This window comes from Pelophylax lessonae, assembly GCF_965119305.1.
Source record: "Pelophylax lessonae genome assembly, chromosome: 10".
Classification (NCBI taxonomy): Eukaryota; Metazoa; Chordata; class Amphibia; order Anura; family Ranidae; genus Pelophylax; species Pelophylax lessonae.
Window position 1 is genome coordinate 93,048,005 of NC_138777.1, and position 26,983 is coordinate 93,074,987.

At 42.9% G+C, this 26,983-nt stretch overlaps 1 protein-coding gene across 1 annotated transcript in view; it reads right to left on the reverse strand.

Annotated features, from left to right (window-relative positions):
* Positions 1-26,983, reverse strand: part of FRMD8 (FERM domain containing 8) — a 66,967-nt gene that overhangs the window by 13,440 nt on the left and 26,544 nt on the right. Inside the window, exons 6-10 of the mRNA XM_082271098.1 lie at positions 25,289-25,455; positions 15,157-15,369; positions 9,909-10,032; positions 6,510-6,653; positions 1,752-1,935 (exon numbers count right to left, since the gene is read on the reverse strand). Coding sequence (XP_082127224.1) covers positions 1,752-1,935; positions 6,510-6,653; positions 9,909-10,032; positions 15,157-15,369; positions 25,289-25,455 — 832 coding nt within the window. The remainder of the gene's footprint in view (positions 1-1,751; positions 1,936-6,509; positions 6,654-9,908; positions 10,033-15,156; positions 15,370-25,288; positions 25,456-26,983) is intronic.

A 26,983-nucleotide genomic window follows, 5' to 3' on the forward strand; every position in this document is an offset into this window, starting at 1 on the left:
CATGGTGGCCAAGACCATACAGGGGTTTAAGAGGACAGGTTCCACTCAGAACAGGCCTCTCCATGGTCGACCAAAGAAGATGAGTGCGTGTGCTCAGCATCATATCCAGAGGTTGTCTTTGGGAAATAGACAGATGTGTGCTGCATGCATTGCTGCAGAGGTTGAAGGGGTGGCTGGTCAGCCTGTCAGTGCTCAGACCATACACAGCACACTGCATCAAAATGGTCTGCATGGTTGTAGTCCCAGAAGGAAGCCTCTTCTGTGCAGGGACTACTTTTGGAAATCAGTGCAGTGCTGCAAAGTTGGCATCGCACCAATTGGTACGCTCCAATTGTCAGCAAAAGGCTGCAATTTGACCTGTCAAATCGTGCCAATGTGAACGGGGACTTATTCACAGAGATCTGTGAATTAATAAATACACTACAAGACCCGCCTGCCACCATGGAACAGTTTAGTGCACTCATAGCTCATCTACACTTTCTCCAGCTTCCTAACTAAAAGCCCATAAAGTGATACAGGCAGAGCTGGAAGAAGAGTCTGCAGGAACCTAACATTGCACCTGGGATCTACTAATTGTGCGTGCAATGCTTGCAGGCTCCTGTATAAAAAAAAATGCTTTTTTTCCCCTTCTGCAAAAATATATGCATTATTTTTTTTCTTAAAGGATAAAGTTTACCCTTCGTAACAGATTACACTCATATTCAGGGTGTAACGTAACAAATAGGCCACCCCCCCCCCCCCCATTCCTCGATCTGCCAGCTAGTGGGGATCTCCCCGGCCGTGTCACTCACTCACAGTGTCCTGCGAATAGAAAACTACAAGGTTTGGCAGCCTGTGTGATCAAATTGTATCTGCTTGCCCATACCGGATGTAAGGGCACACAGATACACTGGCAGATCCGCTGGAGAGCGTGCAGTGCTTACAGCCTGCAAAAAAAATGTGCAATTATTATTTTTTCTAAAGAGTGAACTTAACTGGAAAATGTCAGAAAAAAAAAAAAATGGTTGTACAGGTCAAAATAATAGCAGAACAAAATTTAAAGGCTCAGTTTATCTAAAACAAATTCAGTTTTTAGTAGAGGCAGCAGAGTTAAAGTAGAACTATAGGCAAACTCACCCCCCCCTCCATTTTGGATAGAATAAGGAGGGGTTACAACCAATGTCATTTATTTTGCCATCTGTGTCCCATTGGGAAGATTTTCCTGGACTTCCTGTCCCATAGCAAAAAAAGGAAGCAAGAATAAATACCTCCAACATAAAGAATCCCCACCACTAATGGCCTAAGGACATCCCAAAATTTGGCATTTTCTTTCACTTTCCATCATAACGGTAAGCAAGACAAACAGAGAGGGTAATTCATCCTAATAGGGGCACAGATGTCAAGAAAAATCGGACAGGTGTTTTAATCCTTTTCAACTCAAAATTAAAAAAGTTTAGCCTTTAGTTATACCTCAAGTCCTATTGCAATAGCTGTAGTAGGTGAGTGAATTTGGAATTTGGTATTACCATTTTGCTGCTGGAGCCCTAAGAAACATACAATTCTAGTGGCTATAACAGCCACTAGAATCAAAAATTTAAATAATGGTTTTGAGTGGTCTGACTCTTTAACACAAACATTAGAAGCTATGTACAGGTTAATTTTCTTTAATACAGTACCCTATATTTAACAAGTAGTCAGGCTTTAAAACACATCATCCACATACACCATATGCAATCAAAGAGTTTAACCAGACTGCCAATTTCATATCTTACCATCATCAACATAATCAATAGTGGTGAGATCCTTGATGCGGTTACACAAAACACTCTCCTGTCTGCGTAGTTTTCTCCGTTTCTCTGTAACTGGTGTACTCCCAGAAACAGAGTCTGGAGAATGCAAATCTCCACCTTGATTAAGTTCTATGCAATACTCAATTAAACCACTCATTAGCTCAGCCTGAAAAAAAAAAAAACAAAAAAAACACAGACTTAATGTTAAAAGTCAAACTATAGCAGTATTTTATTTTATATTAAAGAGGAGCTCCAGAAGCAGAAATTCTTCAATGAGCTTAAACTGATCTTCAGAAAACATTGCCACTAATATAGTCAGAATATCCCTCTCATTTAACTGAAACTACGATTGTCATGGGAAAAATACAAGGAATGCCATAACTGGCCAATTACCAAGTCTAAGTGCCTGGCTCAAAGTTACAGACCAAAAACCAGCACGTAGCAAATAAAAAAAAAAGTCTAACAAAATGTTTTATCTCTATTTGCTTCAGGTCAGTGACTGAGAAAGCAGTAGGTACCAAACCACACTTTTGTGATGCGTTACAGCATTACACATTAAATACAATTTACGTGCATCAGCATTAATGTGGAATGGTACCTCAAAGCACTGAGGCAATGCAGTTCAACATAATCATGCATTGTGGTATGCTGTGAATGGGTCTGTATTTTCCCTTCAGTGGTGAGTTGGCAGCCCTTTCATTTGAATAGGCTGTCTGTAAGTAAGGTGTGTTAACACAACAAACCAGAACAGAAAAAGTATATTATAGTTGCTGAAAGGCCACTGACATGACAAAAGTACAGTATGGGGGCTGCCATCCGAGTCTCCTAAAGAAAATGTTATTTGCCTGGCTATCTTGGGAAAAAAAAAAAAAAAAAAAAAAAAAAAGCAGACAAAAAACAAAAACACAAAAATGCCACAACATTTGACATATAGGATGCAGACTATTACTAGCATTATCCACAATTCATCTATTACCTATAACTGATCAAATGCTCCAGAAAAAGGGGCAGGGGGGCAGTTACATTTAAAGATATTCTGTCTCAGCTGCTAAATGGTCAGAGTAGATGTTGATCAACCAGCAGGGGGGCATTTACTGCAGCCAACAGGGTGGAAGGAGAGGGAGACCCTTGTCATTCAGAACTGGGATCTGGCAATCATGCTGTGAAAGAAGGTCTCAAAAGAGAGCAAAGGCTGGTAAGATTAATTGGTACTTATGAAACATTTACTCGTACCAATATAAAAAAACTTGCACAACAGCAAGGACAACCAGAAAGTGAGTCATTTATACAACTTCAGTAATTGAGATTACATCACTCTAAGTATATTTGAGTCACAGACCCAGAACAATCTGCTGTACATTATGGTCAAAAAAGTGTTAGACTTAGCTCTGTATACATCATCATGTTAAACTCAGAGCATTGAAGCCAAAGCACCAGCATCACAGTCAGACAACAAGCATTTCCAGAAGAGTTGTCAGCAATGACCGGCTACATATTTCGCTCATGACAGGTGCATTTAAATTCAAGTAGTATACAATGTCCCTCTTGTCAGACTGGACAGGACTGTCAGAGGGCTTCTGGTTGGCAAGCTCTAGCTACATGTATTGCTTCTTTTAAAGCGGAACCAAAAAGACTTAAATACCTACATTAGCTCCAAAAAGTCTTGACACCTGCATAGTGCATGCCAGCATCTTTTTCCATGGTTCTTCTAGGTGTGGTCTTTGGCTGATTAAATTAGCCGATGCGGGATTAAGGCAATCCCATGCATGCACAGGAATGCAGTCATTCCTGCGCATAGACAGCATACATTCTGCAGAGGATTGAAATCAGGCAGTGAAGTGTACTTTACTGCAAAGAAGACATTACATGTCTCTTCTGCAATTAAAGTCTGCCTGTTCACAATTTTTTACATTTAGTCCCAATTTAGGCTGCAGTGAGGGTGACAAAAACAGTAAAATAACTTTGTCTAAACAATCATAAGTGAACAATTAGACTGCATTAGGGGCAAGCATTTACTAGACTGAGGACAAAACGTCAGTGGGAAGAGCTGCAAATCATGATCCTGCAGAAATCTAGCCTAAAGAATAGATGTTCTTTGAACACCAGGTTATAGGCAATTGTAAATATTTTACACAACAATTTGGCTTCTTTTTCGCATGTTAAACCAGGATAAATAAAAACATGACATTTTGGCAAATAAATTGTCCCTGTACGCATTACATTTTCCTGAAATACACCTTTAAAAAGGTTTTTCACTATGACTACAGCATTTATTTTCAGGAGAAGCAACAGATTCATAAGTCTTCTTACAACTGCATAGTACTGTATATGTGAAATGGCATGAGCAATCTCAAGCCTGGTTGGAGATTTTCAACAAAAATAAAAATCTCTCTCACACCTACATTATTTGAGGACTACTGCTCATTGGGAGATCCTCTCCCCCACACCCTGTCCAAAATGTACGCTCTACTTATCGAGCCCCCTGCGGGGTTCCTTCTGCCTGTCTGACCAGGTGGGAAAGGGCCCTGAAAAGGACCTTCACACCGGCGCAATGCCAAAATATTATTCTCCTAGCCCTTAAAACCTCCATCTGCACCCGCATTCAGGAGATGAATTATAAGCTACTAAACCACTGGTGCTATACACCCACTGCCCTGTCGATTCTTCCCGAACGCCTCAGATCGTTGCTGGCGATGCGGGGAGGAACCGGGTGATACGCTTCATATTTTCTTGAGCTGCTCGAAGCGGACTCCTTTCTGGTCAGAGATGAGGTGGATCACCCAAAAGTTCACGGATTTCCCAGTGCCGGATTACCCGGCTTTCTTCTTATTACATTGTTCGCAAATTTCAGTCAAGAAATACAAAAAATCTATTTTGCGTCATCTCCTTAACGCTGCCAAAGCCTGTATTAGTCTCTGTTGGAAAAGTGCTGGCCTCCCCCCTCCGTAGCTATGTGATTGAATAAAGTTAGAACTGTGGATGCTTTGGAAGACCTAGTCCTGACCTCCCAGGGCAGGAGGGATCAGTATGACAAAACTTGGGCGCTCTGGAATCAGTTTGTCTTCTCAGGTGAGGGGAAGGCTTAACTTAACGATTAACTCCCTGGCAGATGTTGCTCCCCCCCCCTCTATAGGTACCCGAGGATGCCGCCATGCTTTCCGCTCCCCCCCCCCCATGTTTTCCCCCCCTCTTACCCCTCTCCCTGCCTCATAATACTTCTCATGTCTCCCCCCTTTTCTCCTTTCCCCTACTAGTACATCTTGAGAGAAAAAAAAAGGGAGAAATTTTTTGGATACATGTGAATCACGCTTCATATATGAAGCCGAGCATAAACCACCAGTCGCTGATGATTTGCTAAGTCAATCTCTGCCTTTTGCTGACTCCCAACTTGCGTTTCCTCTAAGGATTGTTGTTTGGATTTCTATGTTGTCTTAACTCTTCGTATCTGCTGATTTTTCACTGGTGAAACTACTGAATATTTGTTGCTATACGACTGTTGTATTTAGCTCTTATGTTCCTAAACAAAGAATTTGAAAAAAAAAAAAATCTTTCAAATAAAATGATTATCCCCTCTCCTTTTAAAACAGGAAACATGAACTGCATACACCGAACCCTTAAAGGTTGAACAAATGATGCAGTCTAATGCCTGTAGTGGGCAAAAGCAACCTTCTGTTAAGGGTAATGTAAGGATGGTAAACATGGGCGTCTGCAGAATGTTTTTCAGGGGGGGCGGCATAATTTTAAGGTCACCCATGCTCCGCCCCTTTTCAACAATGTCATGAAGGGGAGGGGCTTAATCATTATACTTATTTTGAGTATATTCCCTTAAAGCATGTTATTCAGCACAGTGCTTTGCTGTGTAATTTGGCCCCTTCTATCACCTAAAATACCTGGCTGATCCTGCCTGGCTATGTCCTCCCCTCTAAACTGACCATGGTAGACCATGGCTGCTGAGCCCTGACACCGTGGTCAGTTTACGTGCCTCCATCATCCGCAGCCCTCCTGTCCTCCTCTGTCCTTTCTCCCCCCCTCCCTCCCTCCCTGCCTGTCTGCTCCTGTGTCAGTGCCCACCCCCACCCCCCCCCTCCTCTCCTGCTGCTGTAGTTTCATTTAAAGTTTCATATCCTGTCTACAGTCTGTTTAATAATCCTGTGTGCCCCTGTGTCTGTTTTTTATAAAAATAATCCATTCTTTACAAGTATAGAGTGTCACTCGCCGCTCACGTGACCCGCCACCTCTCTCCTCCTCTCCTTCTAACTGACATCAGTGAGGAATCCTTGGCCCCGCCCGCTGCAGGCAGCTGTCAGCCGGAGAGAGGAGAGAGCCGACGGGTCACGTGAGCGGCGCTCTGCCCTCTGAAAACTGGTAAAGAACAACTTATTTGTTTAAAAACACAGACACACATGATTATTAAACAGAACAGACAGGATGGTATAAAGTGGCTTAACAACCACTTAAAAGGGGAAGTTGAGATTCCAAGGGGGGGGGGGGGCATTTGCCCCCCCTTGCCCCTACCTGCGGATGCCCATGATGGTGAACTCACACTACATATATCGTTGGCGAATGGATCTCCTTTTTATTTATTATCTGGCAATGTTTTTGATGTACAGTATATGCATTAAAAAGGTAATTCCTTTATTTTCCTCTGAAAATGTATTACATGCTTTTATATTGGTCACTTCTGGGTAGCTTAACAAGGAAGATACAATATAAATTACTGAATTATTCCTGGAATATCACCTGCTTGGAGTATATTTTTAGCAACTTGTTAACAGGTGTTCCTTCATTATCACCATCAAACTCCAGCCATAAAATATGTTCTTCCCTATCTGGATATGTGTGATCCCAGGACAGCTCTGAAAACTTTAAACTTATTAAGACATGCTGTGAAAAGAAAAAAAAAGTGGTTTTGGTGAAACTGATCAAATCAAAAATAATCAACAACAGATGTTTGCATTTATTGCACATTATGTATGGATAGAAACAAAAAATATTTAACTTGAATAACCACAATAGTTATTAAGCTTTAGAAAGTGGTGTGAGTTTTGCACTGTCTAGAGGGTAAAATCTATATAAACAGCACCCCTTAAAGCTGCGTATACCCGTTCTGTAAGCCAGACAGTATAAACAAATTAAGAAGGGGGGGGGGGGGGGGGGTATCGCGCTCCAAGGAGGGATAAAATAATTGGTATTCAATAGTGTAAAAATGTATAGTGATAAAACTCTACGATAATATGCAAAGTCAATCTAAAATCAAATCCTCCACACTTAAGTGACCTAAAATAAAACAATGAAGGTGTATTGCTTCTGATAAACCATAAAATCTAGATAAAGTGCTCTAGTGCTGACATCATAAGCATGGATTTTGCTATAAATCAATATACTGAAGGTGACAAAGTGACAAGTGCTCATTCAATGTACATATATAAAAAGCAGGTAAATATAAAGTGCTTATCAGTGAATAAAGGTGCTTATACTGTCCAAAATAGTGTCCAAATTAATAAACGGAATTTCTTCTTTTTTCTCTTTAAACCTCGACCTTTCCCCAAGTGATAATGGGGTGCTTCTTACTCCTTAGAACCCAGAGGGGTGTGCTAAACGCTCATCTCAATATAAAAAGAAATGCGCCTTGTAATTATAATCATATGGCTCCCCTTTTCACTCCTCTTCTTACCCACTCCACAGACAGGGTCTTATCTGGATCGGGGTAAATCCTCTCAAGATTTTCTTCGATATCTCAAAGAAAAGTGCTTATATAGTGCAGTATTGTCATAAAATCGTTTATTTAAAGAAAAATATATAATGCACTCACATAAAAAAGGTTTGAAAGCCTTAAAACAAGTACAGCTTCGCTGCGGACCTCAATCTCCGCGTCTGACGTCACTTCCGGTACCGCCCTGTGACGTCAGACGCTGAGATTGAGGTCCGCACCGAAGCTGTACTTTTTTTAAGGCTTTCAAACCTTCTTTTTATGGGAGTGCATTATATATTTTTCTTTAAAATACTGCACTATATAAGCACTTTTCTCCATCAGAAAAATCCACTGAAAAATGGCGCTGGTTGTACCAAGATGGCCGCCGCTTCATGCAGAGCACATGGGCTACAAGAAAATGGTGGCCTGCGGAGCTATTGAGGACCCTCGTGGGGACCCTCCAGCCTCCTGAACGGGATCGATTGGAAGGTGGGCCCTGGAGTGACAGGTAGAACCCCCCCGCACGATCGTTTGCCTGTTCGTTGCCGGCAGACGCACCCTCCGCCCCCACCTGCGGCCTGAAAACTCGGCCCACGGGAGTAGTCACCCACGTCCCAATATCCCCAGTAGTGGGGGGGGGGGCAGTAGGTGGGGGGCGCATGACAGGACAGAGGGGAGCCTGGGATTGTGAGGGTCCGACCGTCCCAGGGAGGGGCCCGCGTCCACCCCAAAATCCACCAGGGGAAAGAGGGGGGAACATTTACTCACCATACCGGAAGAGGCGGGCGCCATCTCCTGACAGAACCCTCTCTGCCAAAGTGGGGGGGGACTGTCGGCCAATAAGAACGCTGCAACTCCGGCCTAGATCTGGGGGCGGGGCCAGTCCCCATCAAGTGGGACTATGTCGTGGTCGACCCAGCGCAGAGCTAAGGTCTTCTCGCGCTCTTTGGCCGGCTGGGGTGACTACTGGATCTATACATCCAGCCCATTGCCCAGATCCAGCTTAGTTGCTTGTAGATCTCACAGGAAAAAATCCGGAGAAAAAAAAAAAGCAAAAAAAACGAAAAAAAAAAAAAATTAATCTTGAAAAAACAATTTTGCCAGGACCAGAGATCCCAGCAAGGAATTAGGTCCTTACTCCTGACTAGGCAAATTAAAACTGACAGCCTATAGCAGGAAGAGAGGATGGTCAGGGTAGAAGACAGGTAGTCAGGTACTCTATTGGGCTGCAGATAGGTACTCTGAAGGGCTGGTGACAGGTACTTGGGTACTCCGATGGCAGGTACTCAAAGTACCCGAGTACCTGTCACCAGAGTACCCGAGTACCTGATGGGCTGGTGACAGGTACTCGGGTACTCTGATGGGCTGGTGACGGGTACTTTGATGGGTTAGTGACAGGTACTGTTTATTGGGGGGGGGGGGGAGCAGTCAGTGTGTTTGGGGTGCACTATAATCGGGAACTAGCTGTTACCTCAATCTCCTGCTCACACAGGATCGCTGTGTGAGGAGGAGAACACGGTGACAGCTAGTTACCGTTTTCTCTGACATTTTGTGACCGGCTGTGATTGGACACAGCCGGTCACGTGGTAAAAAGCAAATTTCATTGGCTCTTTACCTAGATTGGGGATGGGCTCTGTCCAAGGGACAAGCCTCGTCCCCGATCACCGCGCTGCGTGCCCCCGGGGGCGCGCATTGCAGAGAGATCGAGCGGCTCGCGCTGGAGCCGCTCATGTGATCGGCTGTGATTCAGCCGATCACGTGGTAAACAGCCAATTTCTAGTGGCTGTTTACCTTGATCAGGGATGGGCTCTGTCCGAGGGATGAGCCTCATCCCTGATCGCCGCCCTGTGTGCCCCCGTAGCAGCTAGATCGAGAAAGCCTTCCTGCCGGCGTCATTTGACTATACGCCGGTATGGAAGTGGTTAAATAGGCTGCCGTTTTTGGGCGACAATTTTTCACGTGATTTTTTAAGACGTGTTTTTGCAGCACGATTCTGACACGATTGCCGACAATTGCAGCAAAACGCACTGCGTTTGTGGTGCCATTTAGAAAGAACAGCACCAAAATGCACATTGCGTGTTTGGCATGCAAAATCGCCACGTGTGAATGGGGCCTAACTGTATATTGTGACCAGTTCTGGTATCAGTCCCTGTATTCCTAATTTAAAAAAAAAAAAAAAAAAAAAAATGCACGTTTTTGTTTTTACCTGCAAAAAGATGTTCATTTATTTTTTTTTTTTAAAGTTGAACTCATTCTTTAAAAGAAGTCATCTCCCAATGGTTGCTTTGTGATTTTGGTTCAATTTTGGTACATCTTTTTTACATGCACTTTTTTTTTTAAAGTTGCCTTGGCAAAGACACTATTTGAGATCAGAAGTTTCCACGCTTTATAAATGACAGAATCTGGTCTAAAATCACAAACCATACAAGTACACAGAGTTCAAATACCTTTTCCTTACGATCAATAACAGACACTCCTTCCATATTAATAGCAACTGACACCGTCTTGCGTCCAGCTCTGTTCAAAAAGCCTTGTGCTGGTTTGTCAATTTCTCCCATGAAAAAAGCACACCTGTAGATTCACATAATATGTTACACTGAATGCAAAACAAAAACAAAAAAACCTCAGTATTTGGGGAGATCTTGGAACATGCAAGCATTCTTTGGGTGTGATGAGGGCAAAGGTGGCACCTGTTTGAAAGAAGAAATTTAGGCATTCTAAATCAAAAGTCCTGTTGGAGGCAAGTGCTATGTGCAATTTACACTTAACTCTGGGACCTTTTTTTCTTAAAAGTGAAGTGCGGGGTACATAAATATAAACATACAGTATATTCTCATCTCTATGCTGCAGCATCTGTCCCATGCTGGCTCTAAGACAGAGAACTGAAAGATCAAATGGCCGCTGATCGCTCAGTTCTCGATCTGCTCAGGGCAGAGAGCAGTGACTGTCAGTCACCATTCTGCTCCTCCAGCAATCATTGGAGCGCCTGGCAGGAGATGAGGAGGGTCCAGCAGAATTTGGTTCTCAGCCAGCTAGCCCACTATTAGCTGACCCTGGGTCACAGGAGAGCACTCATGTGAGTTACAAAAGGATTATTGCCAAAAAGCTTTGGTCATACATTTCTTTTAAACACCCAAACAGAAAGAGGGAACAGAGCCAGGAAAATGTTATTTAATTTTTTTTAGGCTAAAAAATCCACCCACTGGATTCTACTTCTAAAGCTGCATTCACACCTAAGCAGAGCAATTTTTAGGTGTTTTGCATGTGTTTTTATTTGACACGTCTTCGCATGTGTTTTTATTTGTGCATAAACAAGCATCTTAGAAGTGTATTTCAAGTGTTTTACATGTGTGTTCAAGCTTTAGATGTTTTGCTTTAGCCAATGGAAAGCACTGGGGAGGGGAGAGAAATTCTTACAGGCCCAAATATGCCTGAAATATATCTGATAATGTGAGTGGTTTCAAGCATTCCTTTTACAGTCTATGGGGCAAAAAATGCCTAAATCTGCCTCAAAAGTAGCTTGTGTAGCTTTTGCAGCTCCAGGCTTCGAGCTAAAGACATCCAGGTCACCTAAATGTAAACAGTCACCGCTGTAATACATGGGATTTAGGATGTTGAGTTTTTTGGAGCTTCGAGTTATAAAAACTCAGGTGTGAATGGGGCTTAAGCAAGATAAAACTTTTTGGTGTACAAAGTGACTCAACACATCCCCTTCTGCTCAGTTCTTTAGAGAGCTCTCAGCGGCCACAAAGAATGTGTGAAACATTTACCATTTTGACATCTTTTTTGAACAGAGCCCTAAAGTGTTACTAAACATACAACAGTGAAAGCATGCTTATACTCACTGTGGAAACTAAGGGGTTATTCCTCTGCATTGTGCATAAAGGCTATTTGATCCTGTATGCACAGACCCTCCTCTTCTGCCACGGACTCCAGGACATGTCCGGATAAGACAGAGCCTTTGGAGTCAGGCTGCACATGCTCAGTTTGGTGCGTATTGCTTTTTTTTTTTTCTTCTTCTTAGGAGAGTGCATGTAATCAGCACATGGCCAATCAGCACTGTCCAGACACAGGGTCAGGGGTCCTTGATCCTGATAGGCCAGCTCAGCACAGTATGAAAACTCCTCCTACAAGGTTTACTAGGAACTGACAGAAGTCACAAGACTGCTCTATACCGTTGATGAGAAAAAGTATTTAGCAGTTTATATTTACTAAAATGATTGCATTTCCATGTTCTGTGTACTGTGGGAGATCAGCTATAGTGAATGCAAGGTCCTGGGTTTAGTAACACTTTAAAGCAAACTTCAGGTGTTGGTCCCTGGGGTTTATCACCAAAGAGAAGGTGAGCAGAGCAGCAAAGGCTATATTTTAGTACATGCTCTTCAAAACACGAAGTGGGGCTTGTCACTGCAATCATTTTTTAAAGCAAGTGCCATTCTGGCTTTTCCTCGATTCTAACAAAAATCCACCTGCATGAAGAAGTTGCTGTGGGTGTGGCAAAATGCATCAGGACACAGCTAGCTGAGGTCAGCATGTACAGCAGGAAGGAAGCTTACTTGTATGCTATACCATGCCGCCATTGTCCCTTAACCACTTCTGGACCGGAAGTTTTTACCCCCTTAACGACCAGGCCATTTTTTTGTGATACGGCACTGCGTTATTTTAACTGACAATTCCACGGTCGTGCAACACTGTACCACAAATAGAGCTTTCTTTTGGTTGTATTTGATTACCTCTGCGGTTTTAATTTTTTGCGCAATAAACAAAAACAACATTTTAGGCCAATCTGTATTTTGCTACATATTTTTGTTAAGAAAAATGCCCAATAAGTGTATATTGATTGGTGCAAACGTTATCGCATCTACAAACTAGGAGATAGATTTAGCATTTTTATTAATTAATTTTTTTTCACTAGTAATGGCAGCGATCTTTAGCGGGACTGCGACATTGCAGCAGACAGATCAGAGACCAGTGACATTACTACAGTAATCAGTGCTAAAATTATGACACTGGCAGGAAAGGGATTTAACACCAGGGGCGATCAAAGGGTTAAGTCTGTCCCTAGGGGATGCTGCTGCCTTGTTTACATAGACAGAACGGCGGTCTGCCTTTCTGGGGAGCGATCGTGGGTGGCAGGCGGACCCGCTAATAGGCTTGTGCTCTGGCCAATCAGCAAGCGCGCGCCCCCACTGGCTATTGCACGAAAGGACGTACACTTTTTGCGCAATAGAGCCGACCTGCCGCAGTATATGTACTGCTGGCAGTCTGCAAGTGGTAAGCGGGCAACACTGTTTAACTGCCTGCTGACTGTCTCCAGTAGGAGCACGGCAGCAGAGAGGCTCTCCTGTGCCGCATCACGTATCGAATACGCAATCCAGCACTTCAAGGTAGGAGGTGTACGTGCCCGCCGGATGTGCTTTGATTTGTCACAGCACAAACCAATCAGCGGGTGCTGGCCAATGACTGACCACCAGCACCCGCTGAACAGCGAGGCGGAAGACAGGACAGAGCTCTGTAAACAATACAGAGCTCTGTCCCGTTAGCAGGGATGTCCTGGTTCTCGTTTCCCTGCTAAGCAGGGAATAAAAACAGTCACATTCCTTAGTAAAAAGCACCTCACAGTACACACAAACACTGGTTAAGCACACATTTAACCATTTGATCGCCCTAGATGTTAACCTAACCTGATAACATGCACACAAAGGGGTTTGAATAACTAATCAATATACGCTATTGTAAACCAATCGATATACGCTTATTGGGGGATTTTTGTAACCAAAAATGTGGAGCAGAATACATATTGGCCTACATTTATGAAGAAATTTGGTTTTTACATTTTTTTTTTTTATAGGATGAAAAAAAAAAAAAAAAAATGTTCCCCTCCAAAATTATCAGTTTTTCGTTTATAGCTTTGTTTATTAAAAAACAAAAACAAACAGTGGTGATCAAATACCACCAGAAGAAAGATCTATTTGTGTGAATAAAAAAAAAATATGAAACTTCATTTGTGTACAACATTGCATGCCCATGCAAATGTCAGTTAAAGTAACAGTGCCATGCCTTGAAGCTCCAGTTCCACCTCCCGAACACCTTTTTCTTTTGGTTCCTGCCATGCCTATAGGGTATAGTTTGGGGGACTCCCCTCTCACTTTAGAACCATGTGATATGCAGAAATTTCTAAAAGAGGACTCCTTTTCAAAACCTTTGTCCAGTAAATATAAAGCCTTACAGCCCTCGATTCACCACAGACTGGAGAGGTTACGTGCCTCTTGGGTGGTGGAGGTGCCGAAGGTTGGATGGTGAGGAGATTTGAGAGTCCCCTTTTCTTCAACTGGTTTCTGCCAGAGACCGCCTCATTCAATTTTAAGATATTATATAGGGTTTACTTAACACCCCAAACGCTGCATAAGATCTACTCAATCTCCTTCCCATTTGCTGGCGGTGTTTGGATGTATCTGTGGATTACATGCACATGCTATGATCCTGCCCGTGTATTCATAATTTCTAGGAGTGGGTTCTAGAATCATATTTACTCTGACCACCCTACGATTTCAATGTCAGATGGATGATTGCATTTTGGGCCTTGGCTCATTCCAGGGCAGTCAGGACTTTGCTGGGTCTCCTATTTTATGCCAGGAAATCAATAGTGCGTAAATGGAGGCATCAGCAGCCCCTTTCTTAGAAGATTAGAAATCTCTAGTGTGCTCAGTAATTCTCCTATACAAAAGTACATATCTCTCCCAAGGTTGTCCTAAAATTTAGGATATTTGGCTTGATTCTTCTTACACTTGATGTCTGCAAGTGGTCTTCCCAGCTTTATTTACGTTCAGCCTATTTGATGACCTGAAACCCCCTAGCATTGTGCTTTGATTATACCTGTTAAATTAGATACAATTTCATTGATACTATAGTCACTAGTGTGTCCTTAAAACATTTGTTTAAAAAAAACAAACAAACATGCCTACACTTACCTGCTCTGTGCAATGGCTTTGCACAGAGCAGCCCTGATCCTCTTTCGGGGTCCACCTCTGGCGCTCATGGTCCTCCGCTTCTTTGGGTGCCCCCACGGAAAGCCGCTTTCCATGGGGGCACCTGTGCAAGCGGGCTCCCGAGTCCCGCTGCTGCGTACATTGACACAGACAGTGGGCCTCTGCCCTGCCCCCACGTCTGTTGATATTTTGTATTGTGGTTTTTAATTGCTGGGTTTGCCAATTCATTTACAATCGAGGTGCACATTTGATTGAGCTGCACTCTTTTAGGAATAATACCACTTCTATCCATGCTGCTGGTCTTAGTCTATGGAGTGAGGAATGTTTGAGCTTGCCATGCTTTCTAGGTGAAAAGGTTTTTCTCCTTTTTAAGCCCTGGTTCACACTGGTGCGGCTTTAAAGCCACGCATCTGTTGCGATTTGCACTGCCAATTTCATTGTGGCTTGCGACTTCATTTAACAGAAGTCTATGCAAGTTGCAATGAAATCTGTCAAAAGTAGTGCAGGAAACTTCCATAAATCGTTGCGACATGAACGGTTCCGCTGTCAGCGATGTGGTGCGACTTGTCATGCCATTTGAAACTGTGAAATCGCATAACAAGTCACACTGGAGTGAACAGGAGCTCAAAGTAGAAACTATATTTAAAAGATAACACATACTTTCTTTTCTGGTCTTTCCCCAAACATTTTGAATATTAATACAAACCCATAATAGGGAAGTTCGTGGCACTTCTTCAGATACTCTTTGTAGTTTGTGGCTTCTCCCTCTTCACAAGTTATATTTTCTGTAACTTCTTTGTAGGAGTTAAGCAAAGTCTGCTCAAAACCTGCTTGGCGACTCCCTCTGTTAATAAAAGCATTCAATAATCCATTTCTTTTTTTACACACATAAGGAGGAAGAAAGCACTCCAGCTTGGGTCTACGAAAGAAGAAATATATCACAATTAAATTTCAGCATCTTCGATATCAAACTGTTATAACAACTAAAATATTAAAACCAACTAAAAACTAAAATTTGCCTCTCGAAAGAGCAAATCGCAAATTAATCTGTAGTAAAAAAGATGAAGATTATAAAAAACCAACGGCAGACAAAAAGGACGCGATGAATGCCAGAGAACGTCAAGCATACCATTAGGACCCCTTGGGGTATTTACTGCCCAAACCGGTTCAGTATTGCAGCATCCTTGCTGGGGGCAGGATTACTATTGAATTTCAAAATAATCAGCTGCTCAAAAACTCCACTCATTAACCTGGGCTAGGAATGAAGTTGTGTGACCTCTGGTACAAAAAGTCGTCAATGATGGATCAAGAACACAATTTGCGACTGAACTGAGGACAAGTCCCAAAACTAAACAAGAAGCCCTGCTGTGAATGATTCAGACAGAATGAGTGCAGCTTTCTTCCCTCTATATTTTCCTGCTACTTATCCCCTTTCCCTATGTGTAACTATAATGTACTGTATATCTTTGTAATTAGAAATTATGTACATCAATTTGCAAATAAACCCTACCCTTGTTTTAAAATTTAGTGGTCCTTTTTCAGAATCAAGGCACCCCAAACACACAATCTACACTAACATACAATCAATCACCCTGAAGAAAATATTATGGTGTCCTAATGACTCTGTGGGGGAACCTGAAGAAGTTTCGATTATTTTTTCCTTCTGTGTATTCATGGCTTTCAATTGCGATTTTCAAAATGTACCCTGAAAAATGGTCAACATGCATGACAAGGAATGTTAAGTAACTCTTTTACAAAAAATATACCTTCAAGTCCATGCTTTGACAGACCAGGGTGGCAAAAAAGGGGACCTAATCAATACTAGGTGGGTGTTCATATTGCTATGGCTGATCAGTGTAAAGTACATGAAAAAACAGACCTTGAGTTTCCACAGAAAATTACTAGCCTCCCTGTTTAGAAACAAATTGCTTTGTAACAATAAACTGATACAAAAACAATTGATCTAAATAAAAAGATACAAAAAAAAAAAAGTCATAAAAAAATGTAACATCCCTCCTGTCACCCTGAACTGTTCTGTAAGGTTCTTAAATTGTGAATCTACTGTATAATGCATAGTTGCTCCACCAATACTACAGATTTCACAGGCATTGCTTAAAGTTGCGTCAAAGTAGTGCACCTTTCAGGTCGTACAAGTGTGAAAGGGGACGAAGATGTGGAAACTTCTTGCAATACCACAGTTGGCACCTTTTGCTAGTTTAAAAGGATATATAACATTTTTTTACGGTGGTAAATGGTCCTTTTGGGTGCAAAACTCCAACCATTAAAAAGTCATCAATACTGAAGACTTACAGTATGAATAAATTATATATGCATGTACCAGGGGAGAGAAGTAACCCAATATTTGCAAGGATATAAATACCAACTCGTACGAGTCATCTAACTGCAGTGAGGAAACAAAAGATAACCCAGGAAACATATCCTCTGTTATGTACTGGAGTGGGAAAAGAATGTGAGTTTTGTAATGTAGTGCTGTGGGAAAAGAATGTGGGTTTTGTAAAAAAATAAAAAATCTTGCAAAGCCATAAAACTCTTTAACCCTTCACTTCTCATTACTATGATTTAGGTCATTAAGAGCTGGGATGTAAACATTTGCTGCTATGTTGCCAGCTGCAGTAAGATAAAAGGCTGGCATCTAGGACAGACAAGCTCTAGTTCCAGAAGCCCTGGCTTAGCAAAAGAGAAGAAAATACCATTCAAATGGTGTACAGGAGAGCACAAAAGAAGTGAAGTTTGGTACAAAATCTAAAAATATTTGTAAATAAGGAAAACCTTTGTAAAACTGGCCACACACCTTAGAAGTACCGTATCTATCAGCGTATAACACACACCTCAATTTTAGGAGGGAAATTTCAGGGAAAAAAGTTTAAATTTGAAATAAACAGCTTTGAACTCAGAACTTTCTTTTTTAAATCAAATGCAGCCTCACCAGTGCCCATGAATGCCGCCTCATCAGCGCAGTGTACAGCAATGCAGCCTCACCAGTGCCCATTAATGCAGCCTCATCAGCGCAGTGTACAGCAATGCAGCCTCACCTAGGAAGTCCGGGCACCTATGATAGACGTCACACCGTCCCGGCCACTGTGCTGACTCGGCAAGACTTCCTATGACAGCGACGGCTCATCCTTCCTTCTACTCGGCCCGGCCTGCCCCCCTCTGCCTCTTGGTGCTGCCTGTGTTTTTTTTTTTTTTTTTTTTTAATAGATATCGGCGTATAACACGCTCTGCAGCTTTGCCCTCCATTTTTAGGAGGAAAAAGTGCGTGTTATACGCCGATTAATACGGTAAATCAAGATTTGCCTACAACAATGTACTGCAAGGGTACTATCAATTACAATTAAAACTAGGATCAGAGCAGGCCAAAGCAATGCCATTCTAGGTGAGTGATTGACTCTCACATGTTGTGAACTGAAATTCAGGGCATTGCACAGCTGATCTGTGGGACTCCGTAACATGCACAAATGCCGAATATTGCTGCACACTCCTTTATTGGAGCATTAAAATGACATCGCAGGCATGACAGGCTTATTCAAGGGTGACGCGTTTTGTTCTAAATTCAGCGCTTACGCAAACCTAATATACATACATATACCAAGGGGTGCAGCAATATTCTGGACTTGTGCATGTTACTACATTTAAAACTATGGTTAGTTCTGGTAGGCCCTTGCCCTAAATAGTAACTGATTCATCTAAAAAGGAACCCATGATGAAATTTTGACTGACTTAGGATTATGTTTGCCAGTCTATAAGAGGAATTTCAGCCTATGTATTCTCCTTTAGGCCCCATTCACACTTGTGATGCGACTTTGGACTCCCCCCCCCCCCCCTTTCTTCGGGTCTGCAGTGGGCAATGTGATTTAACGATGGATCTACATCATGGGACATTTGATTTTACTTTTTTTTTTTTAAAAAGTCAAAAACTTGTGCTGTGTTTTTTTTTTACTTTGAGGAATGAGAAGGGCAGGAGTGAGGGCCACTTAAGTGACTTAGTAACCAGTCATGGGCCACAAAGAGGGGAGCGGGCGGATGACAGGTCTATGTTCACTCTGCATATTCAAAGCACACACAAACAACCCGCTCTACTCTATGGGCCCTGTGACCTGATCTACCCCGACATAAGAGGACGCTTCCTGTTTTTTTTTTTTTAGTGGATTGGAGGTAGTCGGGTGTAAAGGGAAACCATAGAGGTGAATGGAGGACTGTAAGTGATACAGGATGCCGTGAAGGGGCCTTGCAGCTTACGCATGCATTTGCAAACGTGTGCGAACTAAACCTCTGTTTATAAATGTATACTGTTGAACAGGTTCGGTTGGTAAGCAGACTGGCTGGTGAGTTGAGCTGGGAATTTTCCCTGGTTTGGTCATTGCCCTTCCATGCTCTTCTTGCCGAGAAGGCCAGTTACAGATGGGGGCAGAGGCCATTTCTTTGTTACTGGTGTTTGAATGGAAGGCCTGCCTGACAAACAGACCCAATCATGTGAAAAGGACCAAAGGCTGCTTTCACATTGATGCACTGCGATTTACCCACACCACAAGTGCAGCATAGTGCACCTGTGGCATTCATGAGGGTTAAGCTGCACTTTGCCATAACATTCTATTATATCCTGCAGGTGTTGTGCACTTTCAGAAAGCGCACCAAACCCACAGGTAATAAAAGTCAATGGCTCAGTGCAGGAAACTCCCAGGTGCAGCGCAGATCAGTTTAAGGCTGGGTTCACACTTATTAGATGCCAAACATCGCATGTGATATGCACTGCATTGCTATGCACATCACGTGATGTCTGTGCGATGCAAATTGAGCCACACAATTTGTATGGCTGAAATCGCTATCGGACAAAAATAGTGCAGGACCCTTTTTTGGTCCGCACTGGAATCAGATCACATGGGTGTTCAGACCCATCCGATCAGATTCCCAACCGATTTCGCAGTTCGCACTGCATTCTGCAAACCGATTTGGGGGGGGGGGGGGGGCATTAACTTTGCATTGAAACCTGCAGCAGTTCACAGAGAGCAGTGTGTGCGAGCCTGCGAGTATGATGGAACGTGGGACGCACAGGAATCGCTGTGGTTCCCGCATAGCATCAGTGTGAACCCAGTTTGAAAGCAGCCCAAAGTAACCAGTACGGAACTAAAACCAATGTGCCCATTGCTATGTGATTTTATTAAAACAAAAACTGACCTTTAAAACACAATCTTCATTTCAGGACTCTCTGCAGGTATTGCCGACGGTTGCTGCCCCAGGTGGAGAGCATTTGGTATCACTTTGCATGTTACAGGAGCAAGCGCTAAGCATCGGCTCTGCTCTATACTGCAGCCGCATGCTTTCTCTGCTGCTGCATTCTCAACACTGATGCCCTGGGATGGCAGGTCAGGAACCGGTGATCTGGCATTGCCGACCCTCCACCCCGGGAGCAGGTCACGTGCCACATCAGAGGGCTGTTTGGCACCCCTGGAGTAGGGGTACTATGTACCCATACTCATTCACAAGGTGGGAGGGGGCTTCCAGAATCTATTAAAGCCTCCTAATAGAAGCCCCCACAACCACCGGTCATCAGTATGTGGACAAGGTGCTTTGGGGGGAAAGGAAGCATGCTGTTTTTTTATTTTTTTATTTTGGCATGGGCCGAAAGTTCTAGTATGGAAGGAGGGGCACACTGTTTTTTTTTACATTTACTTATAGGTGAGGAGTCATCAGTTGTTAGAAGATGCGGCGGCGACTTCCCAAGTCGCTCCTTAACCACTTCCCGCCCGCCCTATTACAAAATGACGGCGGGAATGTGGTTGAGTTATCCTGACCGGACGTCATATGACGGCGGCAGGATAACACCGCTCTGGGCGCCCCCCGGGGGCGCGCAGAGCGGCGATCGGTGATGCGAGGTGTCAGTCTGACACCCTGCACCTCCGATCTCGGTAAAGAGCCTCTTTACCATGTGATCAGCCGTGTCCAATCACGGCTGGTCACATAGTAAAACAGGAACAGCCGTTGATCGGCTTTCCTTAGTTCGTGCCTGACAGGCACGAGTAAAGGAGCGCCGATCGGCGGCTCCCCTGACAGGGGGGGGGGGTCGGCACTGGTAATCAGATCATTGATTACCAGTGCAGACCCTCGGGGGGGGGATGCCACTAGAACCACCAGGGATGCCCACTATGACCCCAGGGATGCCCACTATGACCCCAGGGATGCCCACTATGGCCACCAGGGATGGCAATCAGGGCTCAGAGAGCCCCCCATTGCCCTCCCCATCAGTGATGCCCACCAGTGTCCTCCCTATCAGTGCTGCCCACAAGTGCCCATCATTGCCATCCTTTAGTGTCTCCCACCAGTGCCCATTATTGCCCACCAGTGCCACCTATCAGTGCCCATTAGTGCCCATCAGTGCCGCCCGTCAGTGGCGATCAGTGCCGCCCATCAGTGCCCACCAGTGCTGCCTATCAGTGCCCATTAGTGCCACCTATCAGTGCCCGTCAGTGCCGCCTATCAGTGCCCATCAATGCCGCCTATCAGTGCCCATCAATGCCGCCTATCAGTGCCCATCAGTGCCGCCTATCAGTGCCCACCAATACTGCATATCAGTGCTACCTATCAGTGCCACATATCAGTGCCTATCAGTGCCGCCCATCAGTGCCACCCCATCAGTGCCACCCCATCAGTGCCACCCCATCAGTGCCACCCCATCAGTGCCACCCCATCAGTGCCACCCCATCAGTGCCACCCCATCAGTGCCACCCCATCAGTGCCACCCCATCAGTGCAGTCTCATCAGTGCAGGAAAAAACTTATTTATTTACAAAATTGTATAAACAAAACAAACAAAAAAACTTTTTTTTTTTTTCAAACTTTTCTGTCTTTTTTTATTTGTTTAGCAAAAAGTAAAAATCGCACAGGTGATCAAATACCACCAAAAGAAAGCTCTGTTTGTGGGGGGAAAATGATATAAATTTGGTGTAAGTACAGTGTTGCATGACCGCGCAATTGTCATTCAAAATGCAACAGCGCTAAAAGGGGAAAATTGGCCTGGGCGGGAAGGGAGGGAAGTGCCCTGTATTAAAGTGGTTAACCAACCAGCTATTCTTCACACAGAATTTAATATTGTTTGGAAAATTTGGAACTCGTTAGAAAAGACACCAAAAATAAAATAAAAACTGAAGTAATTTTTCCGTTCTGCACATGTCTAGCGACTTTGTAGAGCACAAAAAAAAACGATCAAAGTAACAAATTCGCACTCATCCAAATTCGCAAAGTTACACAAAGTCTAGATAGAAATCACACCATTTTTAAGTCACACAAACATGAATGGACACTTAAACTGGATATAAACACCTGACGATAAAGGCAAGGAGAGGCTACCGTGTTGAGCTGCCAACATACCGTAAAAATGTAAATAGCCCCTTCATACAGCTGCATTTACAAAACACATACTTTGCAGTGTTTTAAGCTTATAAAAAAAAAAAAAAAAAATTACCAGATCTAATGATAGCCACCCAATGATGTTCATATAGATACAAATTAAGATAAGAAAAGTTTGGTCAAAGCTTTTTCGGACACACTTCTCTTCTGGGTCACAGTAGTACACTTACTTTTGTTCTCCTGTGACATAGCGGGCTTTAGTCTGCCGCCAGCTGATCCTATCAACTAAAGTCAGAGAGCAGCCCCAAGCACTGAAGGAGCCTAGAGCGGAGACTAATAGGGAGGAGGGAGCCAGCAGTGCCTGTTTGGTATTTTTATAATAACTTTCACTCATATGCTCCCTTTTGGCCTAAATATACCATTAAAATGTTTTAAATGTGCTCAACAATGCAAAATAATACCTACTAAACATGGATCCTGCCAGAAAGCTAGTGAGCTAATAAGTCAGCAGGAAGTTATCAGTTGGCATGGTTGCCAATTCTCTTTGCAATCTACAGAAAACATCCCCTCCCTAGGTTATGGGGATGAGAAGCGGGTTTTTGCAGTCCTAACACATTCTGACCTGTGTCAATGCTGCTCCTACATACAGTACAGCAAGTGAGCATGTTACCTTTCCGAGAAAAGGTGTTACTGGCAGGATTGCCAGGTAAAAATAAAGATAATCTAATAAACAAAGCCAACAAAATGAAGAACTCCTAAAATTGCAATACATTACATGTTTGTTCTTCAAATTCAGTGACACTAAGCCCTAGGTGAATACATAAATCTCACTGCAGACAATGCTGAAAGAAATATATAGGCTGCTGAGAAAACACAATTAAAATATTGTTAAAGGCTAGGTTCACATCTCTCCACTTCTGCTGTCATGCATTTTCTTTGCGTGTAATGTTTTTTAACACACATTATTAGGGCTGAGTCACCGCCCACAGTGCAGTACGATTTGGCTGAGATCAGCACAGTGGTGATAATAAGCAGAGCAAGGCAGATTGCACGGCTTCCTTTTTTTTTTAAAAACAAACTTTGAGATGTCGCAGACATCTAATAAAGTTTAATTGCTGGCTTTGTGGTGCAAGGCAGTTGATTGCCTCTCATCATGCTTCGCTGAGAAAAAGTACTACTTGCACTGTACCCACTGCAGTGGTGTGAATCAGGCACATAGGACACAAGGCTTTTTTCCTTGTCCATACGGTGGGACTGCATTGGAAAAGCAGAAGATGTGAACAGCCTCTTTGGAAACAAATGTATATGCACAAACAAGCATTTTCATTGCAGTGGAAAATACACATAGGAGCACAGGTGTGAGCCAGACCCAAAAGTGGGTTGTAGGATACGTGTTACACATCCAATGTTGTGTGTTCAATTTTTTATTTATTTATTTTTTTTAAATCCCTAGACTTCTCACAGCCCCGAGCTTTCCTAATGGGAAAATATTGCTTACCAGTGCTCAACACAGTTAAAGTAGAACAAAATATCTGGAGATTAGCTTTAACCACTTCACCACTAGGCCTATTTCGGACACTTTTTGTTTACAAGTTAAAAATCAGTATTTTTTCCTAGAAAACGAATTAGAACCCCCAAACATTATATATATTTTTTTAGCAAAGACTCTGGAGAATAAAATGGCGGTCATTGCAATATTTTTTGTCACGCGGTATTTGCGCAGCGGTCTTTAAAACGCCATTTTTTGGGGAAAAATTACATTTCACTGCATTTAAAAAATACTAAACAGTAAAGTTAGCCCATTTTTTTTTTATATATTGTGAAAGATGATGTCACGCCGAGTAAATAGATACCCAACATGTTACGGTTTAAAATTGCGCCCCCCCGTGGGATGGCGAAAAAACTACGGTCAATAGAGATCTCAATAGGCGACACTTTAAATTTATTTAACGGTTACCAGTTTAGAGTTAGAGTGTAGCTCTTTTTTTTAAATTATTGCTCACGCTCTGGCGATCGCGGCGATACATCACATGTGTGGTTTGAACAGCGATTTCATTCGCGGCTCGACTTCCGTATACGTTTTTTTTTGTGCGCGAGCTAACGGTGACGGCTAAATTTTTTTTTCCCATTTATTTTATTTATTTTTTTAACTTTATTACAGTTTTTAAAAAAAAAAAAAAATCTGATTACTTTTATTGCTGTCACAAGCAATGTAAACATCCCTTGTGACAGCAATATGTAGTGACAGGTACACTTTATGGAGGGATCGAGGGTCTAAAAGACCCTAGACCCCTCCACTACACTTCCCTGTATGCAAAACGCCGAAAACGGCGTTTTTGCATACAGCCGTTTTTCAAATTTGCCGCCGTTTTGCAGTCATGGACGCCGCCTCCGGGTTACGTCATCGGAGACCCGATCGATGCCGTTTCCGCCATTCATCGGGACTCCATCCAGCCGGCGGACGCGCCGGCTGGGTGCTCGGGGGTCCCGGTGGGACAGGAGCCCCGGTAAAAGCCGCGGAAGGCGGCGGGAGGGACGTCCCCTCCCGCCCCCCCCCGGGTAACGATCGAGCGGCTCCCGAGCCGCATCGATCGGTACCGACGGAAAGCCGACCGTCGGCTTTAAACCACGGTACCGGGATGATGCCTCTAGCTAGAGGCATCATCCCGGTATACCCACGCAAAGTTTTGGACGTCATATGACGTCCGCCCAGGGGGAAGTGGTTAAAGGGGTAATAAACCGCAAACCACAAATGTCTTATACAGTATTGCAGCTTACCAACCATTAGATGTGGTGGCTGCATCAATTCTCTTTTCTTAGGCTTTTTCCCCTCCGTTTTCACTTTGTGATCTGGCCAAATACACATCTCCAGTATTAGAATTCCCCACTCTGGATGAATGAGCACAGGGGGCATCATTGGACTGAAGCATTGTCAGTCTGGGGGGAGAGGGGGGTTAGATGTGCTAGCAGATTTAAATACACTAACAAACTGAGGCCATACTCCAGTGAATACTTTATAAGCAGTTAAAAAGAACCTTTTTTTTTTTCTTATGGGATAACGGTATTGCATAAATAAAAGCTGTTCATTGTAAGCACTCCTGCTAGTGTTATATGGTTTCTCTAATCTCTCGGATACATTCTGCAGGAGAGCTTGTTCTTTTGAAAAACAGGTTTCTGGCCAGATCACAAAATGAAATAGAAGAAAGCCTAAAAAAAGAAAAATGAATGCAACCATCACATCTAAGAATTGGTAAGCTGCAATATAATATTTGTTTGGGATTTAAGGGTCTGTTCTTACACAATAGCAGTAATCAGCAGTTTTTGTCGTTTTAAGTAGTCTTTACTATGAACAACTCATGCGAGTGAGGAAATGTATTCGATGTATAGGAGTATTTGTATATTAAATGACCACACCCAATGAGAAAATAAAAAAGACAAATATGAATAAAAAAGCATGGAAAGATATACTCATACCTTAATGTAGAAGGGGTATGCTTTTCTTGGTTATAAGGACCCAGTTCTAAGCGGCAAGCTAGGCCACCAAGCAGTTCACAGTCTTCTAAATCACAAGGGTACCTGCCCTCTAGGACATTATATTTGGCCTCTTCATATAGCAGACGCAAAACTTCCTCATTAGCGATCTAAACGCAAAAATCAACATATCCATTTTATAAAATGGGCAATTTAAATTTTCTCTATGGCTAAAACACCACCTGAAAACTAATAATATTAATAAAAAGTGTTGCAAAGCAAAAATGACCCCCTTAGTCCTCTTGTATTAAAATTGTAATGCAACTGTACTGTGTTCTTTGTAAAGTGCTACAAAAACTATTGGTGCTATATCAATCCTGGATAATAGTACAGGATAATAGCAGGGTTAACTTCTACTTTGACACTAGAAGGCATTTTCAATATGACTACAGCAAGTAGATTAGACTGCAAGCACCATTGGGAGCTTTCTATATTAGGTAGATCTACATAGAAATGTGAAAGAGCAGTATCAAGGCTTCGGTTGTGTTTTGGCGAGAACTTAAAAAGAAGAAGAAGAACACTATGCAATAAAGTGAAATCACAGCATTATTCTACTACGAAAAACCACAGTCCTTTCTATGATAAAATGGGGTTTTATTTTTCTTCCTGTGTGCGGTCATTTCTCTTATCTATATTATTTCTAAATAAAGAAAACTCTATGCAGCAGCCAAGGAAGGAGGGAAAGAATACTCCAGAGTGACAGCTTTGAGTCTGACATCATATTCAAGATGGAAGCACCTAACAGCAGCATCTGAGCATGGGCGTCTTTTGCTCTTAAGGAACATGCAAAAAAATATCTTATGCACATAGAAGCCTGTAGGAAGAGTTTTTTTTTTTTTTTTATCAAAAGTACAGATCACCATACTGACACATCTGATTTTAGTGTGGTATTCTGCCCACTTAGCTATTATGTTCTGACAGGGGGACTGCCACCCAAGCCAAAACACAGTGATCAGATCCAGCATTCTTGTTTGACAGAAGCCAGTCGTGGGACCGGTTTCTGTTAGACAAGGAGCTGCATTACACACAGGCCAAAAGTCAGCTGGTTCCGGCTGAACCAACTATTTCTAGCCCCTTTTCAGCCCTTGTGTACCTAGCTTTTGCATTGGTATCCCTAGATATATTCGATAAGCTAATAGGTTTTAAAAGTGCAGATATCCTTTATAAACATACACCAATTCAGAGCTATGGTTGCTGTTAAAACTGCATACAGCAGATCATATATTTACTCTTACAGTTGGATAGCCTACAGCACTAGGACAGCCATTTAGGGTCCAATACAAATAGTGATGCAATGTTCTGGTGCAGAAAATTTCATGATGGGATACGGGAGTGGGTGTGACTATTCTTCCCTTCAGAAAACTTAAGGGGGCATCTCTGGCACTCTGACTACTCCAACTGTAACCATAAAAATGTAACCTGGCTCCTTGTGAAGCATGGGCCCTGATTAGGAACTTAATTTAAAATGACAGCACAGGTTTACTTTAAGAAGGCTGTGTCATCTACATTAACATTTATAAACAACAAACACATTGGGGTTGATTTTCTAAAACTGGAGAGTGCAAAATCTGGTGCAGCTATGCATGCATGGTAGCCAATCATAGTAAAAAAGGAGGTTGGGGTGCACCTGCGCTACGG